Raw genomic sequence first — 21,346 nt, 5'->3', positions numbered from 1 at the left:
CCACATATGTTTGATCTTTATCCATTTACAGAAATATTACTGGAGTCTAAAATTCATATATTATTACCATTTCATTTGATCATTATTCCTTCACCAGACCTCCTATCGACTTTTTCTATTGGAAAGCCTGTTCAGTCCTACCTGGCTGTTAGAATCCCTCGTTTTCAGTCTTGGTCTTATAAACCTTTAATGCAATTCCCACAGTATCATTTTATTAATATGGAGGTCTTAGCTGAACGTACTTTCTTCATAAGTTTACCAGAACCTCTCTTGAGCAATCAGCTTGACAGCATTGCATTTTGTATGGCTCTGTTAACCTCTGTGGATACTTTTAATGATCTGTAAATTCCTAGCCCTAAACCTTTTCAGGTTACTGCTTCAGTGATGAACAAAACTGGTGTGAAACTGGCTGCTATTGTCACTTATTTTTGGAGGCTCTGCATTGTTGAATAACAAGTCCTGGAGTCTACAGAACTTCAGGCTAAAACAGAAAAGACACATGACAAATTGCGAAGTATAACATTTTTTTCAGAGGAGGTTACTGACCTGCACGTGATAGTTTGACCTTCGCTTCTGCCTTGGATGGTCTGGCAAGTGTTCGCTCCTCCTGGGTTGTACTCACTCGCTCACTAACCCCTGCAAAAAGGTTCAGAGTGTTAGAATTCACATATCTGTGTGGTGTCAGTGCACTGCTCTTGTAAACATACTGTTCCTGCTTCATCTCCTTGGTGCCCATCTATTTCTGACTAAGCCTTGGGCACAGAATTAATCACAGAACCACAAAGACGTGCATTTGTATAGCACTATGAATACAGTAAAACACAGAGGGAGCATTGGCACACACACTGAGACAGGTGCTGTAAACACAGTGGTGGTGCGCTCTCACACGGTAGGGGCTGAATTTTACACAAAACGATAAGCAGAAAATCACTCTCAGATACAACTTCAAATGTCTATTGCTCTCAATAGAACAGACTTTCCCCAGAACCTGCTGCAGCTTTCTGCCAATGGGTTTGTTGGCAGGTCTGCTTTGTCTTTGCCTATCACTTCATGGTTGCTGCCCCTCTCAGAGGGTCTAACAGCAGATGCACGGAAGGGCAAAAGGCCTCAACAACTCAAAGATGACGGGACGTTAACAAGCTCAACGGTTCATTCATTACTCACTTCAAAATGGAAGGCAGCGTGCCAATCCTCACAAGCACACAGCATTCCACAATTTTGGAGATGGGTCTTCACGTGGTGGGGAAGATATCCAAGATAATTTGTAAGCAATTGGATCCAACCCAGTGAGTGCAAGACAGTGTAAACATAGCATCACTGTTCGTATGTGTGTGACAGTATAAAAATAGCATGAATATTTTACTCTCCCATTGTGTGGTGCGCGTGAGAGACAGTGTAAAGACAGCATAAAGTCTTTCAGTTTGCAGGATTGATTTGTGGAGGGACAAACTAGTTACCTGGTTACGTCCACTTCACATTCAGGAGTGACTCTGCTTGTTCGATCTGACCGTCCTTTGTTAGTAATGTTTTCCTTGTCTGAGTTTTAGGTTGCCCTCAGTAAAGTTGGAACTGCTGCTTAATGACTGCAGTCTGAAGGAAGATAGTTTGGATATCTGTCCTGAAACACCCAAAGTACCACACTATGGTTGAAGTGCAGTTAATCTAGAAAATGTGATATTCTATTTCCATGTAGCAACCCCATATAATAGTCATGTGATATGCATTCTTCTGTACTGGAGATTAAGTATTGGAAAAGACAATGGAACAGCTATTCCTGATCACAAGAGAGACAATGGGGCTCTTCCCCCATCAATTACACCTGCAGTTGACTCAGATAAGCCTTACCCTTCCTATTTGCATTATTGAACCACACTCCAGACATTTTGTTCTGGGTTAACAAGCCAGGAATTTGCTTTTATTTCATTACGTGATCTGCCATTGAGCTCAGCAGAAACTTTATTGAAATAGACTCTGCTGTATGTCCAGTGCCGTCTTCACATCACTGGCTGGCACAGTGCTCCTCATCTTCAATGGCTTCTCTCCTCCCCTCCCTCCCCATACTGCTGAACTTGCCTTTTGACTTTTTGTCCTGAATGGGAGTCATGTAGCCATCCTCGTCCAGCTCACCCCTCTGCCCATGTTCCGACAGGAAGACCGTGGGGTCTGCGCTGTATCGCTGGGTGGCACTGTCCTCCCTCGGGCGTGGCGCTTGTTTCCTCAGTGTCCCGTTGCAACAGGCATCGTCAAAGACCTCCAGTGATGAGGCAGCACCCTGGTCCTCCAACGTAGCAGAACTGGCACAGGTGGGTGGCCGGCTGTGCAGGGATATCCCTTCCTCTGGTCCAAACAGCCCATCGCGGTATACAAACTGATTCTGTGTGACAAAAGGGAAACAGTGAGATCAACTCTCTGTATTTGTGTTAGAGAGAGACAGAGAGAGAGAGAGAGCGAGAGATAGACAGAGAGAGAGACAGACAGATAGAGACAGGTGTGGGTGGTTGATTCATAAAACTTCATGCAGCAGACTTGGCTCAAAGAAGCTCGAAGGAAGATCATCAAAGGAGAATGGGAGGAAGCTGTGCGCTTCTTGGTGTCAGCTTCAATTAGCCATTAGCTGATTTGTACCTGCAATGCAATCACACAGCCATAATCCTGGATATTGTTTTGAACAAAACTCAATCGAGGGCACGGAATTCTGGATTTCCACTGTGAAGAAATGCATTCCAGCATGGTGGCTCAGTGGTTAGCACTGCTGCCTTACAGTGCCAGGGACCTGGGTTCAATTCCAGCTCAGGCAACTGTCTGTGTGGAGTTTGTACATTCTCCCCGTGTTGGCACGGGTTCCCTCTGGGTGCTCTGGTTTCCTCCCACAGTCCAAGGATGTGCAGGTTAGGTGCATTGGCCATGTTAAGTTGCCCCATAGTGTTCAGGGATGTATAGGTTGGGTGCATTAGTCCGGGGAAACGTAGAGTAATAAGGTAGGGGAATGGGTCTGAGTGGGTTACTCTTCAGAGGGCCAGTGTGGACTTGTTAGGCCAAATGGCCTGTTTCCACACTGTAGGGATTCAATGATCTACCCTGCCATGTCCTCTAAGAACCTTATATATTTTAATAAGGTCACCTCTTATTCCTCAATATTGCAATGAGTACAGGCCCAATGTATTCAACATCTCCTTATAAGAGAGTCCCTCCATATCTGGTATCAGCTGAGTGAACCCCCACTGGACTGCCTCCAATGCCAGTATATCTTCCATTAGATAAAAATTGCTCACAGTATTCCAGCTGTGGTCTGACTACTGACTTAGATAGTTTTAGCAAAATCTGTCTACAATCTGCAATCCAATGCTATTGTTCTGTTCCTGAGTGATCCTGCGTTATAAGAAAATTGCATAATTGCAGAACCATTTAAGAGTCATTGAGTCAAAGACATGTACAGCATGGAAACAGAACCTTCAATCCAACTCATCCATGCCAACCAGATATCGTAACCTAATCTGGTCCCACTTACCAGCACCCGGCCCATATCCCTCCAAACCCTTCCTATTCAGATATCCATTCAGATGCCTTTTAAATGTTGCAATTGTACTAGCCTCCACCACTTCCTCTGGCAGCCCATTCCATCTATATACCACCCTCTACCTGAAAAGGTTGCCCGTTAGGTCTCTTTTATATCTTTCCCCTCTCTCCCTAAACCTATGCCCTCCAGTTCTGGAATCCCCCACCCCAGGGAAGAGACTTTGTCTATTTATTCTATCCATGCCCCTTGTAATTTTCTAAACCTCTATAAAGTCACCTTCAGCCTTCAACGCTCCAGGGAAAACAGCCCTAGGCTATTCAACCTCTTCCTATAGCTCAAATCCTCCAATATCCTTGTAAATCTCTTCTGAAGTCTTCCATGTTTAACTAACATCTTTCTGAAAGGAAGGAGACCAGAATTGCATGCAATATTCCAAAAGTGGCCTAACCAATGTCCTGTACAGTCGCAACATGACCTCCCAACTCCTATATTCAATACTCTGACCAATAAAGGAAAGCATACCAAATGCCTTCTTCACTATCCTATCTACTTGCGACTCTACTTTCAAAGAGCTATGAACCTGCACTCCAAGGTCTCTTTGTTTATCAACAACCCCGAGAACCATACCATTAAGTGTATAAGTCCAGTTAAGATTTGTTTTTCCAAATGCATTTATCTAAATTAAACTCCATCTGCCACTTCTCAGCCCATTGGCCCATCTGAACAAGATTCTGTTGTAATTTGAGGTAACCTTCTTCGCTGTCCACGACACCTCCAATTTTGGTGTCATCTGCAAACTTACTAACCATACCTCTTATGCTCACATTCAAATCATTAATGTAAATAACAAAACGTAGAGGACCCAGCACCGATCCTTGCCGCACTCCACTGGTCACAGACCTCCAGTCTGAAAAATAACCCTCCACCACCACTACCTTGGAGCCAGTTTTATATCCAAATGGCTAGTTCTTCCTGTGTTCCATTAGATCTAACCTTGCGAACCAGTCTCCCATGGGGAACCTTGTCGAACACCTTACTGAAGTCCATATAGATCACATCTACCACTCTGCCCTCATCAATCCTCTTTGTTACTTCTTCAAAAAAACTCAATCAAGTTTGTGAAACATGATTTCCCATGCACAAAGCCATGTTGACTATCCCTAATCTGTCCTTGCCTTTCCAAATACATGTACATCTTGTCCCTCAGGATTCCCTTCAAAACCTTGCCCATCACCAGCATCAGGCTCACTGGTTTATAGTTCCCTGGCTTGTCCTTTCCACCTTTCTTAAATAGTGGCACCACGTTAGCCAATCTGCAGTCTTCCAACACCTCACCTGTGACTTTCGATGAAACAAATATCTCAGCAAGAGGACCAGCAATCATTTCCCTATCTGGCCACAGAGTTCTAGGGTACACCTGATCAGGCCCTGGGGATTTATCCACTTTTATGTTTCCAGACATCTAGCACTTCCTCCTCTGTAATATGGACAGTTTTCATGATGTCACTATCTATTTCCCTACATTCTATCTTCCATGCCCTTTTCCATAGCAAACACTCATTTAGTGTCTCTCCCATCTCCTGTGGCTGCACACAGAGGCCCTAATCTTTGAGGGGCTCTATTCTCTCCCTCGTTACCCTTTTGTCCTTAATGTATTTGTAAAAATCCTTTGGGTTCTCCTCAATTCTATGTGCCAAAGCTATCTCATGTCCCTTTTTTGCCCTCCTGATTTCCCTCTTAAGTATACCTCTCCTGCCTTTATCCTCCTCTAAGGATTCATTCAATCTATCTTGTCTATACCTGACATATGCTTCCTTCTTTTTGTTAAACAAACCCTCAATTTCTTTAGTCACCCAGCATTCTCTATACCTACCAACCTTTCCTTTCACCTTGACAGGAATATACAGTCTCTGACTCTCAGTATCTCATTTCTGAAGGCTTCCCATTTTCCAGCCGTCCCTTTACCTGCGAACATCTGCCCCTAATCAGCTTTTGAAAATTCTTTTCTAATACCGTCAAAATTGGCCTTTCTCCAATTTAGAACTTCAACTTTTAGATCTGGTCTATCCTGATCCATCACTATTTTAGAACGAATTGAATTATGGTCGCTGGCCCCAAAGTGCTCCCCCCACTGACACCTCAGTCACCTGCCCTGCCTTATTTCCCAAGGGTAGGTCAGGTTTCGCACCTTATCTAGTAGTTACATCCACAAACTGAATCAGAAAATTGTCTTGTACACACTTAACAAATTCCTGTCCGTCTAAACCCTTAATACTATGGCAGTCCCAGTCTATGTTTGGAAAGTTAAAATCCCTGACCATAACCACACTATTATTCTTACAAATAACTGAGATCTCCTGACAAATTTGTTTCTCAATTTCCCACTGACTGTTAAGGGGCGTATAATATAATCCCAATAAGGTGATCATCCCTTTCTTATTTATCAGTTCCACCCAAATAACTTCCCTGGATGTATTTCTGGGAATATCCTCCCTCAATACAGCTGTAATGCTATCTCTTATCAAAAACTCCACCTCCCACCTCCTCTCTTGCCTCCCTTTCTGACCTTCCTGTAGCATTTGTATCCTGGAACATTAAGTTTAGGTGCAATTTAGGTGCAATCCATCCTTCTTGTACAGGTCATTTCTATCCTGGAAGAGATTCCAATGATCGAAAAATGTATGGGACTGGGATCACTTTAGAGCCAGTACAGGTAAGGAAAGTTTGCCTTTTACAAATAATGGTCTGAATCCTTTAATTGCGTCACGGCCAATTTGCATGGAAGAAGTGCACCTTACAGCAGAACTGACTGTTCCTTATACTCCATTCCATTTGTAATAACAGCCAACATACCATTTTTCTTCATCATCATCTGCTGAAGTTGGATGCTAGCTTTTTGTGATTCATGTACAAGGACTCCCAAATCTCTCTGTTCTCTAGCTTTCTGAAGTCTTTCTAAATTAAATAATATTCAGCTTCTCTATTTTCCTGCCAAAACCTTGTGTTTCCCCACATCATACTGCATTTGCCAAGTTTTTACCCACTCACATAACGTGTCCATATCCCTCTGCAGATTCTTTGTACCATCCTCGCCATTTGTCTTCCCATATATTTTTGTGTCGTCCACAAATTTGGCTCTCACACATTCACTTTCTTCACCCAACTCATGAATGTAACTGGGTTACATTCATTGACCTTCTTGTCACTCCAGTAGTTACAGGTTGCCATCCTGATAGTGCACCCTTATCACAACTCTGTTTTCTATTAGTTAGCCAATCCTCTAGGCATGTCGATACATTAAACCAACAGCCTGGACTCATCTTATGAAGTAAACAAATATGTAGTACTTCATCAGATGCCCTCTGAAAATCCAAACATCCACAGATTTCCCTTCATCTATCCTACTTGTTACATACTCAAACAGTCTACTAAATTTGTTAGGCATTATTTCTCCTTCATGAGCCATACTCCAATCATATTATGTATTTCTAAATGCTGTTATTACATCCTCTATAACGGACTCTAACATCTTTCCAATAACAAATGTTAACCTAACTGGCCTATAGTTACCTGTTTATTTTGTCTCATTTTCTTTCTGAATAATACTGTTACATTGGCAATTTTCAATCCTTCTCCTCAGGATTCCTGAAAGATTGCTACCAGTGCATCCAATACCTCTGCAGTTACCTCCCTGACTATCTTTAATAATTTGGTTCTCTCCAGCAGGTCATTTATTTACATTGTGAACAGCTGAAACCAAGCACTGATCCCTATGGTACGTCATGAGTGCTGCGAGGAAAAAGACCCATTTATTCCCACTCTCCGTTTCCTGTCTGTCCATCAATTCTCATATCATGCCAATAAATTACACTCCACCTTCAACTCACGTGTTTTAACTTTGGCCACTCACCTCTCATGTGGGATCTTAACAAAAGAATTTTTGAAATCTAAATACATTAGATCCACTAGTTCTCTCCTATCTATTCTACTAGTTACAGCCTCAAAAACTCCAGTAAATTTGTGGAGCAATATTACCCTTTCATGAAGCCATGCTGGCTTTGTCCAACCCTACTAATGCCTTCCAAGTGTTCTGTTGTCATATCTGTTATAATAGACTCTAGCATTTTCCCCACTACTGATGTTTGGTTAATTGGTCTGTAATTCTCTCAGTTTTTTTCCATCCTTTTTTAAATAGTGGGGTGAGATTTGCCACCCACCAATCTATGGGAACAACTCCAGAGTCCAAGGACTTTGGAAGATGATCATAAATGCACCCAATGTTTCCAGGATAATTTCCTTCAGTATTCTAGCATGCAGACCCTACAGATGTCTCAGATTTAACCCCATTAATAACCCAGCACCATTTTCGTGCTAATACTGATTTCCTTCAATTCTTCCCTCTCATGGATCCTTGGATCCTGAATATTTTTGGGAGGTTTTTTTCTGCCCTCTTTTGTGAAGATAGAACCAAAGTTTATGTTGAATCCTTCAGTCATTTCTATGTTCCTCAGCATAATTTTCTCTGCTTCTGACCGTAAGGGACCTACATTTGCCTTTACTAACCTTTTTGTGTTCACATACTTACAGAAGCTTTTACAGTCAGTTTCTAGGTTCCTTTCCATTTTACTCTCATATTCTATTTTCCCCCTTGATCAAACATTTTGTCTTCTTTTACTGAATTCTTAAATTCTCCCAGTCCTCAGGCTTGCTCCTTTTTCCAGCTATTTTATAGTCTCCTCTTTGAATCTAACACTATCCATAATTTAATTGTAAGCCATGGTTGAGACACCTTTCCTCTTTTATTTTTGTACTAGTTAAGATGAATAAATGTTATTTATTCACATTTTTAAAAATATTAGCCATTGCCTACTCACTGATGTTGCGAGGGTTGGAGGATTTGGGTTATAGGGAGAGGCTGGGGCTGTTTTCACTGGAGCTGCGGAGGCTAAGAGGTGACCTTATAGAGATTGACAAAATTATGAGGGACATGGATAGGGTAAATAGGCAAAGTCCCCTGGGGTCAGGGAGTCCAGAACTAGAGGGCATAGGTTTAGGGTGAGAGGGGAAAGATATAAAAGACACCTACGGGGCAACCTCTTCACACAGAGGGTGGTACGTGTATGGAATGAGCTGCCAGAGGATGTGGTGGAGGCTGGTACAATTGCAACATTTAAGAGGCATTTGGATGGGTTTATGAATAGGGAGGGTTTGGAGGGATATGGACCGGGCGCTGGCAGGTGGGACTAGATTGGGTTGGGATATCTGGTCGGCATGGACGGGTTGGACCGAAGGGTCTGTTTCCTTGCTGTACATCTCTATGACTCTATGACACTGTCAACCTCTTTAATAAGGTTCGCCAATCCATTCTTGCCAATTGGCATTTCATACTCTCAGAGTTAACTTCTCTGTAATCACATATAGAGATATAGAAACAGAAGCAGGTGTATGCCATTCAGTCCTTCAAGCCTGCTCCACCAAACAATATGAGCATGGCTCATCCTCTATTTTGATGCAATATTACTACTTTCTCCCCATACCCTTTAATGCCTCCAAAATCGAAAACATATCTCTTTCTTAATGATATTCAGTTGGTTTAAATTAGAACCATGTGCATCTGTTTCTGCTAATTCATTTACCTTATTGCAAATGCTCAGCGCACAAGACAGAAAGCTTTCACACCATTTTAACCTTGCTATACTTCTTAGCTTTATTTGATTATTTAAAAAAAAAATACGAGTAAGCCCTTCTGACAATATATAAAAAGGAGGAGTGTCAGATAGTGACCCTGGCCCCTTGGAGGAATTAGTAATGGAAACAAAGGAATAAAATGCACTGATTCCGCTATCCTAGTCAGGATCAATGGCAGAGAAGGCTCAAGGGGTCAAATAGCATAAACTTGTTCCTTTTTTAAAACATAGGTGTCATGAGGAAACTCCAGATCTTGGAACCTAGTAAACTGAAGGCATGAACAGTCACAGTGTGGTGATGGCAAGTGGAGATGCACAAGTGACAGGAATTGGAGCAGCAGAAAGATCTCCAAGGGTTGTAGGGCTGGATGAGGTTCCAATGAAAATGAAGTTGTATTGATGAAACACTGCTGCCAATTCAAAAGGATGGATTGGGGAATTTTACTAAAGGGGTTGACAGTGTAGAGGCAATGGCTAATATTTTGAAAAAAAGAGTAGGACTAACATTTATTCATCTTGTCTGGTACAAGGAGGAGAGGTGGCTCGACCTTGGCTTACAAATAAATTATGGATAGTATTCGATCCAAAGAAGAGATGTTTAAATTACAAGAAAAAAACACGTTCATTCCCTGACCTGCCTTGTAAGAACCACCCTGCGATTAAAATTGAGAGCATTGCTCTATATACAAACATACAACGCTCAGAATCTACAGAGATGGACAGCACTGAAGTCTTTGCTGGTCCAAAATGAATACAACCATGTAAAACTTGATTAAAATGTCATAGCAACTGCAGCATGGAGCTGGAAGAGCTTTGCATTATTAGGACTGAGGATTTAGTGGAGACATTGGGAATTATACAGTTGGCAACATGATAATGGCTAGAGCATCTCAGGTTGTTACTCTGCTGTTCATTCCTCACTGATAGAACTTACAACCAATTCCTCCCATTCTTACACTTTAAACTTCATGAGGGTAAAACTCGCCTGCGCAGCCATGACACTAAACACATGGAATCAGTGAAATTGAATATGGAGTGGGTTTTTTGGTCCTTTGTTGGTGTTGCTGGCTGGGCCAGCATTTATTGTTTACCATCTTAACTGCCCTTAAGATGGGAAGAGTTGCCTTCTTGAAATGTGGCAGTCCAAGGGGAATGGATACACCCAAGATGCTTTCAGGGATGGAGGGTGCTAGATTTTAATCCAGGGACAGTGAAAGAATGGCGAGTGAAAGAGTTCCAAGTCAGGATGACGTCCTCCTTGAGGAGGAACATGCAAGTGTTCCCATTTGTTTGCCAGGTGGTGGAGGTCATGGATTTGAATGCAGTGGTGAGGAGTGAGTGAGTAACAGTCAATTGATACTACAGCCTGTTTTGCATGTCCTGACCCTTCCTAATTTTATTCCACAATGTCTTCAGACAGTTTAACTGCTGGCTATCAATCTAGTACATTTGTTCACTTTAGAACTGGTGGGACTTGCAGGCCATTGTTCTAATGTTTGAATGAAGAGGAAAAGACTTGATTGCTATATTTGCCTCTTGCCTGAGCTCAATTATGTGAGAATAGGCCGACCCTGTGAGCCACATCTACCTTCTCTGGTCACCATCAAATCGATCACTCTGTAAATAACATATAACTGTGGTCAGTGTATGGAGTGTGGGAGTTATGAGGTTACGTAGCAGCTGTACAGGACACTGGTTAGGCTACTTTTGGAACACGGTATTCAATTCTGGTCCCCTTGCTACGGGAAAGGTGTTGTGAAACTTGCAAGGCTTCAGAAAAGATTTACAAGGATGGTGGAGGGTTTGAGCTGTAGGAAGATGCTGATCAGACTGGGGCTGTTTTCCCTGGAATGTTGGAGGTTGAGGGGGTAACCTTGTACAAGTTTATAAAATCATGTGGTGCACGGATAGGGTGAATAGTCCAGGTCTTTTCCTCAGAGTAGGGGAGTCCAAAACTGGAGCAAGGGAAACAATTTAAAAGGGGCAACGTTTTCACACAGTGAGGTGCATGTATGGAATGAGCTGCCAGAGGAAGTGGTGGAGGCTGGCACAATTACATTTAAAAGACATCTGGATGGGTATATGAATGGGAAGGGCTTAGAGCGATATGGGCCAAGTGCTGCTAAATGGGACAAGATTAATTTAGGATATCTGGTCGCCCTGGTCAAGTTGGACTGAAGGGTGACTCTCTTTGACTCTACATTAGAATGGGGTCAGGGGGTCATTGTTTTTGCTAAACAGACAGCTCTGAAAACAGATAATGGGGATATGATCAATAAAAATACGGAAATACTAGAGATACTAAAACATGACTTTATGCCAGTATTTGTATTAGAAGAAGGGATCAGTGTTTTGTAAATTGAACAAGAAATTATTAGTGAATCAGGGACAAAGGCTCACCAAAATTAACCTTAAAGAGATTTTTAAAAAGTAATAGTGCAAATCCCCAGCACTAGACAGTTCCCATTCCAGGACTGTAAAACAAATAGATGAGAATATAGCAGATGCCCTAACTATAACCTTCCAAAGTTCTCTCGGTACAAACTGCTCCTTTCAATTGGAAAATTGTGTGCGTCAGTTAAGTAAAAAAAGAAGAGGGAAGACAGAGAATTATTGACCAGCTAGCTTAACATCTGATGTCAGGAAATTACTAGTGTCTATAAATGAGGAGAGGGGTGACTGAACACTTTGAAAATTTTCACTCATTCATGAAGAGCCAGTATGGATTTGTAAAGGTAGGTCATGCCTGACAAACACCACTGATATGTTTGAAGAGGTGGCTAAAACAGCGAGTGGTCAGGAGGTGGCTTTTACAATAAAAGTGAACTGAAAAGTCACTTACTGGTTAACAAAAGTGCCAGTTTTAAAGGACTTTTCGGACTCAAAAGGGGTTCACCTGCTCCATTTCATTTCAGTGGGGTATGTCAGCGCAAAACATTCACTTGGATGCTTGTTTTTTTTTTAAGTGGAGTACCATTCATTGCTCGCGACGCATTTATTTGAATATTCTCCATTTCTTTGAATCTGATTATATGTTTGCAAATTAAGGATTTAAGTGTGCACAGCTTTCAAATACTTTAAATTTGAATCAAAGACTTGATGAGATAGCAGTCAACAATCCTCTGGGCCGACAGTCCTATGGACTTGCAGAGGGCACTTGACAAAGTCCCTCGTAAAAGCTGTAGTTGAAGCTGATGGAACTGAAGACAAATTATTGACCCGGTTAGGAAATTACTGAGTGTCAGGAGACACACAGTAAGAGTAATGTGCAGACAATCTCATTGCAAGGATGTGACTAGGGGGATGTGTGTTTGTGCCATATCCATTCACTGTACTTACTAATGACTTGGATAATGGGATAGTGGGCCATTTATCCAAATTTGCTGATAGGTGACAGAGAAAGCTAACATTACAAGCAGTGTAGATGGCAACATAACATTGCTCAGAGGTACTGATAGATTAAGTGAGCGGGTAAAACTGTGTCAAATTCATCCCAATGTAGTCAAATGTGAGAACCCATTTTCAACCTAAAAACGGACAAAACTGGGTGCTTTATTAATAGCAAAACAGCAGAGGTCCAAGAGACTCGGAGGTCCAGATGCATAGATCATAAAAATGACAAGAACCTGACAAGAAAATAATCATAACTGCAAATGGAATTCCAATATTTCAATCAAAGAACTAAAATACAAGGGGTTAGAGGTCATGCCTTAGAGACATGAAGCCCTGGATAGGCCACACCTAGAGATACTGCAGGTCTCCCCACAGCACATGGATTGCAAGTGTTCAAGAAAACAGTTCATCACCACTTTCTCAAAGGCTACTCGGGATAGGCAATAAATGCTGGCCAGGCAGCAATGGCTGCATCCGAAAGAATAAATAAAAACATCATCTGAGAATGGATATATTTGCTTTGGAGGGAGTGCAAATCTAAGTCCAATCTAACCTACTTCTGCAATGGCACAAACATTTCAAGGATTAAATGAAGAGGAGTGATTTCACAAATAAAGATCATATTCACAGGAATTTAGAAGGTTAAGGTGGGGGGGGGGGGGGGGGGTCATTTGACCAAAATTCTCAAGGTATTAGGAGAATCAGATAAAGTAGACCAAGAGGGACTGTTTGTTTGGATAGTCTAGAAATAACGGTAGAGCAAATCAAAAAGAGCCAATTCATTCAGAAATTAAATGAAGAAGAACTAAAAATGTTTGGAACTATTTTCTGTTAATGTTAAGTGATGTGAGATCAGTTATTAAATTTGGGATTGAAGGCTTTTTTGTAACAAGATATTAAAGGGTATGAGGCAAAGGCAAATTTTCCAAGGGTCAGTGTGAAGATCACTGCATTTCTTAATTATATATTGATGACTGTGACAATCTAAAATTTGTAAATGACACAAAACTTTGACGTAGGGTGAACTATGAGGAGATATGTGATAGACTTCAACAAGTCACATAAATTGCAAACTGAAGATTTCGGTAGGAAGATTGAGGAATGATCATATAATCCAAAATGTAAGAGGACAAAAAGAGGTGCAGGAACCGAACACCCTTTCTGCACAAAGCATTTAAGGTAGAAGAACAGGTTGGAAGTGATTGAAAAGACATATGGGATCCTGGGCTTTTTAGCTAAAGGCAAAGTGCACAAATGTAAGGATGTCATAATGAATCTTTTGGACAATACTGGAGTAGTTGGGGCGGCACAGTGGCTCGGTGGTTAGCACTGCTGCCTCACAGCGCCAGGGACCTGGGTTCAAGTCCCGCCTCGGGCAATTGTCTGTGTGGAGTTTGCACATTCTCCCCGCATCTGCATGGGGGCATGGGTTTCCTCCAGGTGCTCCGGTTTCCTCCCACAGTCCAAAGAGGCAGGTTAGGTGAATTGGCCATGCTAAATTGCCTGTAGTGTTAGGTGCATGAGTCAGGGGTGAATGTAGAGGAATGGGTCTGGGTAGGTTGCTCTTCGTAGGGTTGGTGTGGACTTGTTGGGCTGAAGGGCCTGTTTCCACACTGTAGGGAATCTAATCTAGTGTGTCCGAATCGGAGAATTGAGCTTTTGGAAGGATGTGAAGGCTTTCTAGAGGATTCAGAAATGATTTCGGAGCATGATTCCAGGAATAGATTTTTCGGTTACAGTACTTGGTTCAATTGGAGCAGCTGAGGTTGTTCTCCTCAGAGATTCAAGGGAATTGTTCAAAGTCATGTGAGGCCTGGACATTGTAGTTAGAGAACCAGTTCGTATTGGTGCAAAGATCAAGAACCAAACACTACAGATTTGAACTGATCAGTGAAAGAAGCAAAAGCAAAGTTCTGATCACATTCTGGAGTGACCAGTATGGAAGGTTGGTGCTTCGTGAAGCTTTAATCAAGGGAACTGGATAAGTACCCGAAGAGAAAATGTTTTCAGGAATATGGGGAAAGATTGGGGAACTAGGGTTCGTGAACTGCTCTTGCTGAGAGCTAGCACAAGCTCGACTGGTCAAATAGCCTCTTTCTGGGCTGTAACCCTTTGATGAATCTACTCACAGATTCGACGTGGAGGTAGGTTTCAGATCAGCTATAATCTGATTAAACCATGGAATCAGTTTGAGGAGCTCAATAGATATATTTTGTTTCAATCCATCAGCCAGTAATTCCCTCAGTCTATGATCCCCCAAGCTGTTACCCTCCAATGAGTGCTGAGGGAATTAGTCTGAGCTTACATGGTGTCAAGACCTGATGATTACATTGGACTTACTGAGGATTTGCTGACTACAAAGAACCTCATTCACAAGAACATTCGATCACAAAAATCAGGACCAGGAAAAGACCATCTCTCCCATAAAACCTACTCAACCATCATTAGGGTGGCAAGGTGCTCAGTGGTTAGTCCTGCTGTCTCACTGTGCCAGGGACCCAAGATTGATTCCAGCCTCAGGCGACAGTAGACAATAGGTGCAGGAGTAGGCCATTCTGCCCTTCGAGCCTGCACCACCATTCAATATGATCATGGCTGATCATCCTTAATCAGTATCCTGTTCCTGCCTTATCTCCATAACCCTTGATTCCACTATCCTTGAGAGCTCTATCTAACTCTTTCTTAAATGAATCCAGAGACTGAGCCTACACTGCCCTCTGGGGCAGGGCATTCCACACAGCCACCACTCTCTGGGTGAAGAAGTTTCTCCTCATCTCTGTCCTACATGGTCTACCCCGTATTTTTAAGCTGTGTCCTGTGGTTCGACTGTCTGTTTGGAGTTTGCACATTCTCCCCATGTCTGCAGGAATTTTCTCCAGGTGTTCCGGTTTCCTCCTACAGTGCACAGATGTGCAGGTTATGTGGATCAGCTGTACTAAATTGCCCACAATGTCAAGGGAGGCGCATGTGGGTGGGTTAGCAATGAAAAATGTAGGGTTACAGGGATGGGATGGGCCTGGGTGGTCTTCGGAAGATTGGTGTCAACTCAATGGGCTGAATGGCCTGCTTCCACACTGCAGGGATTTTATCCCTAACACCACAATCATCCTTTGGGTCGATCAAAAATCTAATGCAGCCTTGAATAAATTCAGTGAGCCAGCCCCCATGGATGCCTTGTGCAAGATCATTCCACAGACATAAAAAAAAAGGTTAGACAAATGATTTCCTCACATCTCCACCTCAAACGAGAGACCCACAACTGTTAAACAATGTCCCCTAGTTCTAGATTCCCTGACAAAGGGAAGCATCCTCTTAGCATATTGCATTTAATTGAGACCCTATCAAATCCCCAGAATGACCCAAAACACTTTACAGCTAATTTGTAAAGTGTAGTCACTATTTTAATTTAGGAAACCCGGCAGACAGCTTATGTTTAGCAATGTCCTGCTCACAATGAGATAATGAGATGATGTGTTTTCTTGAGGGCACTTAAGGGATAGGTATGAGCCAGAATGATGCCCCTGCCCTTCTTCCCAACAGTGCCCTGGAATCTAAGTACAACTAAGGTGGTGAATTAGAACATGGTGTACCAACTTATCCGAAAGACAGCACCTCGGACAATGTAGCACTTCCTTGGTCCTTCACAGGAGTGTCAGATTGTATGCTTTGCTCAGGTCAGTGGAGAGATCTTCACATTTTGACCTCCAGAGACAGGGATAAGAAACAGGGCTGATATGAACAGTTTGTGAGGGAGCTCCTTGGGCATCAGCAAGTATCTAGTCTCTTACACTTTTGATTATGGACAGTCAGTCAGCAAATGCAGTCATGCGGTGTGAAGGATGTGGCACTGATCCACTTCTCCCCCCATCTACACCCCATCCCTGCCATGAGGTACGGAAATATGCTACTCATCAGTTGGACTCAGACTTTCACCAAGCTACATGCCAGGAAGGAATTAACGCCTTTGGAGAAAACAGTGAAGAGGAGAAAATTGGTGGAGAGGAAGAAGTGAGTTGGCTAATTGGAAGTTAGCATAACTGGGGATTGTTTTTAAAGAAAGGTAAATTCTAACTGAACTTACCTTTCAGGATTTCAAGACATTCCAAAGCTCTTCACAGCCAATATAAAATGCGTTGACGTCTAGTTACTGCACTGAGGAAATGGAAAGCTTTCCAATTCCTTTGTGTCTCAGGCACAAGTTACTCTGATAAGACTCGACAGCGTGTTGCAGCATTGTGCACTGTTACAGGAATTTGGTCTAATTCTACACCTCGTGCCACTGTGAGACATTTGTAACACTCAGCAGTAAGGCTTGAAAGAGAAAGCCCCTTGAGGTGATGGAAGCTTCATTTCACCAAGTGTTAGGCAGAACACATCAGAAACTACGTCACGCCTCACTGAGGTTTCAGATGCACTTCCACTAGCTGCCCTGTCTTCCACAGACTGTTGTCACTGCCCGAGATAATGGATCGACTTTTACTGACGTGATATTCTTTTTCCTGAACCAACAGCTTGGACAGTTGTTTGGCATCCTGCTGAGAAGCCGTCATTCACCCAGGCTTTTCTAAGAATCGTTTATTGACACATTTAAATGTGTTAGTTTTGGAAGTCCATCTCGTGGGGATACAAACAATCCTGACATCTGCTCTGTGCTTTCTCATTGAAGTGCTACAAATGCTGTAAGAGCTACAAACCTGCCATTAGCAACCTGAACACACTTCTCTTGCTGTATAATCCTGGTATCGCCATTCATTGTCATATCCCTTCATCATTATTACACTGGATAGCCTCAAGTTACAGAGCGCATGAACCATTCAGCAGCAGAAAGGGATGGCATTTTTCCGCTCTCCCCAAAACAGAATCTGAGGAGGCAGTAGTTTGCCATTCACAGAAGGACAGAAGAACCAAGAGCAGCAGTAAGCCATTCAGCCCTTGAGCATGCTGCACCATTCAATAGGATTGTGCCTGATCTCACCTTGGCCACAATTCCACTTTCCTGCCAGCTCTCTGCAACCCCTCGAACCAAGTGTGTTTACTGTCCCAGAATCAGCTGCACTCTGGGGTAGTGAATGCCACAGATACACGAGATAAGCATTTCCTCCTCATCTCCGTTTTAAATCTACCACTCCTCATCATAAAATGATGATCTCCTGCTCTAGATTATCCCCTGGGAACGCATCCACTGTCAGCTTTGTCAATCCTCTTTAACATCTTATATACCTCTCAGTTTTCCAATTACAAGGAAGTGTAGGACTAAACTGCAAAGTCTCTCCTCCTAAGTAATAGTCCTCATCTCTGGATTTCATTGAGAGTGATCCTTCTCTGAACCGCCTCCAATGCAACTATCTTCCTCAAGTCAAGGGGCCAAACTCTACACAGTACTTCAGATATGGTAAATTCTATGCTTTTAACAATAAATGCCAGACTTCCATTACCTGCTGTAGCTGCACACTGCTTTTCAACAACTCAGCTAGAGGACACCAAGATCCTTCTATGCTGAAGCACTCTGAAGTTTCTCTCCATTTAGATAATAACTGCCTTTCTATTCCTCTGATGAATATGGATAATCTTGTTCATTGTAACTTATTTTCCCACCTATTTTAGTGTCATCTGCAAATTTTAAATGCCATGTGGTATAACTGACGACCCCCCTCCATGCCAAGCACTTTACCTGCTAACAGAAATGCCAACCTTACATAATGCCAGCCTTGCCATAACTCAGGTCATACATAACCAGAGAGTGCAGAAGTGAGCTCTTTGGCAATGTGTTCCTGTGTCCACTGATCCCTAGGTCAACTTAAGAACCCTTTACCTTTGAATTAATTAATATTTTTAAATCAAGAATTCTCTAATGCTACTGGCATCCTGTCTTTCTGTGGTATCTTTTCTCTAATCATTTTCTAAAGCTCTGAACTGACCTTATGTTGAAAGCACTGGTTGTCTATATTTTCAGTGATGTTTTTAAAGTTAGTAAGTTGACTCAAACAGACAGATTACCATCTCCCATTTTTGCTGCTTCTTAATTGAAAGGAGCTACACTGGTCACACCATCCTTTTGCAACATGAGTGATATAAGCTGAGAACTCTACATTCTTCCAAGTCTACCCTCTCATGCATCCCCTTGTCATGTGGCTTCATTTCCTCTCATCATTGACAGTCTCACCTTCAACTAGCTTGACTGCAAATGCTAGACCTCTCAGCCTCTCTACTTCTCTCCCCCTTTAAGAAACTCTTTAAAATCTTGCGGAGTTTTTGATCACCTTTTGTAACCTCCCACAAGGCTTGAGGTAATGCCTTGGGATTCAAGCTGTTCTAATTGCTGCTGTCTTCTGATACCTGTCATCTGATACTTGAGCTTGGATTTAAGAACTTGGGTTTGTTGATACTAAGAACAAGGGAAGACTGAGACAGCTGTTCTTAAGGTACGGTGGAGACAGAAGTGTTCATATGTCCTGTATTACATCCCCTCTTTTGAGGTTTGTCACTGATAATCCCCTCCAAGAGTCTCTGCAATAATCACAGCAACACTAAAACGAGCACAGAGTGACTGGAACATCACTGACGTCCTCTGAAGGTCCCAAGCATGAGAAAAAAATCAAACGCTCAATTTTTCTGACCTCCAAACATTTCAACATGTTTGACTTTATTGAAAGTTTTATTTTTTACCTTTGGTATGAGAGACAGAGGCTGAAGTGGAGCAACAGATTCACGCAACTTGGGGACACTCAATTTAAACAGAGGGTTCTTTGAAAATCATCACCAAAGGTGAAAGTGATCAACTGAAGAAGTAGATATTGAACTGAGCATTAGGACACAAAATAAACCATCACTCTCTGAACTGAACCAGTTGTGATAATTACTTGATCGAAGCTACTGTAACCCTGTCTCTTTCTCTCACTGAGATGGTAAAAAGATGTCAGAGTGCGAACATGCTATTCAGAGATGAAACTGAAAGTGAATGCACATAAATTGCTCAGTGGCCTTTACCATTAATGTTCCAGAATACTTTAAAGTTGTCCAGTATTGAGACATTAGACTGCAATTACTTTGCTAAAATGACAGTGCCTTTACTTAATTGTCTTGTCCATCTATTGCTCAAATTCTCCAGATATTCAAATTTGCAATTATCTCTTTTAATCCTCAGTCCAGTCACCTCAAAGTTCAATTACTTCATTGCCCAGTCTATCACCATTGCCTTGTGATCTAACTGTCCAGTCACTCCAGTCTTGGGGCTCAAGAATTCATTGTCCCACACACCAGTGGTGTTATTAATATGGTGCTCAAAATGTTTAGAGTTCCCAAGTTATCAGTCACACTGAGCAGGATTCAATGTCTGCCTGAGGGAAGGGAGCATTTAATCAGGTCGGTGTGGACCACACTACCTTCTCACTAATTAAGTCTCGGCTAGGAAGCTCATTGACGGCTTCCTCATTCAAAACACCCACTGAAACCCCTGTCCACTTAAGGATCTCATTGCACCAACACTTATCGACCCACGGTTGAGGTTGATTTCTGATCAGATGGCAGGGAGGAAGTCCCTCAGTCAAATGTACTCAGTGCATGGGACACAGCTTTCCTATGGAGGTCAGCCATCTCAGCTCCAGGACATCTCTGCAGCAGCTCCTCAGTGACCTCAGCCCATTCATCTTCAGCTGCTTCATTAATACCTCCCCCCGCCCCCCCATCATCATAAGGTCAGAGGTGGGGATGTTTGCTGATGCTTACATAATGATTAGCCCCATTCATGATTCCTCAGATACTGAAGCAATCCATACCCAAAAGCAGCATTTCTATGGGGTGATAGTGTCATAGTATTAATGCAATTCACAATCCCAGCTAATGTTCTGGACAGAGGGATTCAAATCTTACCATGACAGATAGTGAAGTATGAACTTTAAAAAAAAGCTAGCCTGAATCAATCATCCAACCACTGTTGATGGTCATTAAAAAATCCGGTTCAAGAATGTCCTTCAAGGAAGTAAATCTGCCCTCCTTACTTGGTCTGTCTTCATGTGACTCAGACCCACAGCATTATGAAGGCTCAGTTAGGGTGCCAGGAAAGACAGATAGAGCTAAGAAGAGCCAGGAGGGGACATGAGAAATCATTGGCAGATAGTTTCAAGTTCCTCCAAACCAAAGGAGTAGCCATGCGCACCCGCATGGGCCCCAGCTATGTCTGCCTCTTCGTCGGATATGCGGAACAGTCCATCTTCCACAGCTACACTGGCACCAACCCCCACCTTTTCCTCTGCTACGTCGATGATTGTATTGGCGCTACCTTGTGCTCCCACGAGGAGGTTGAACAGTTCATCCACTTTACTAACACTTTCCATCCCGACCTCAAATTTACCTGGACCGTCTCAGACTCCTCCCTCCCCTTCCTGACCTCTCCATTTCTATCTCGGGCGACCGACTCAACACAGCCATTTACTACAAACCGACCGACTCCCACAGCTACCCAGACTACACCTCCTCCCACCCTGCCCCCTGTAAAACGCCATCCCAATTCCTTCATCTCCGCCGCATCTGCTCCCAGGAGGACCAATTCCACTACCGAACAACCCAAATGGCCTCCTTCTTCAAAGACCGCAATTTCCCCCCCAATGTGGTCGAAGGTGCCCTCCACCGCATCTCCTCCACTTCCCGCTCCTCCGCCCTTGAACCCCGCCCCTCCAATCGCCACCAGGACAGAACCCCACTGGTCCTCACCTACCACCCCACCAACCTCCGGATACATCATGTCATCCTC

General features: G+C 42.8%; 1 protein-coding gene across 4 annotated transcripts in view; it reads right to left on the bottom strand.

Moving 5' to 3' along the window:
- Positions 1-21,346, bottom strand: part of LOC140481932 (receptor tyrosine-protein kinase erbB-4-like) — a 1,043,042-nt gene that overhangs the window by 14,501 nt on the left and 1,007,195 nt on the right. For all 4 annotated transcript variants that reach the window (XM_072578639.1, XM_072578641.1, XM_072578642.1 and 1 more), the window contains 2 exons: positions 2,074-2,374; positions 547-636 (listed from right to left, as the gene is read on the bottom strand). In XM_072578639.1, the coding sequence (XP_072434740.1) occupies positions 547-636; positions 2,074-2,374 (391 nt within the window). The remainder of the gene's footprint in view (positions 1-546; positions 637-2,073; positions 2,375-21,346) is intronic.

The sequence above is a fragment of the Chiloscyllium punctatum genome, chromosome 10 (genome assembly GCF_047496795.1).
Source record: "Chiloscyllium punctatum isolate Juve2018m chromosome 10, sChiPun1.3, whole genome shotgun sequence".
Classification (NCBI taxonomy): domain Eukaryota; kingdom Metazoa; phylum Chordata; class Chondrichthyes; order Orectolobiformes; family Hemiscylliidae; genus Chiloscyllium; species Chiloscyllium punctatum.
Note: the sequence above shows the minus strand (reverse complement) of the source record. Positions and strands in the feature narration are given on the sequence as shown.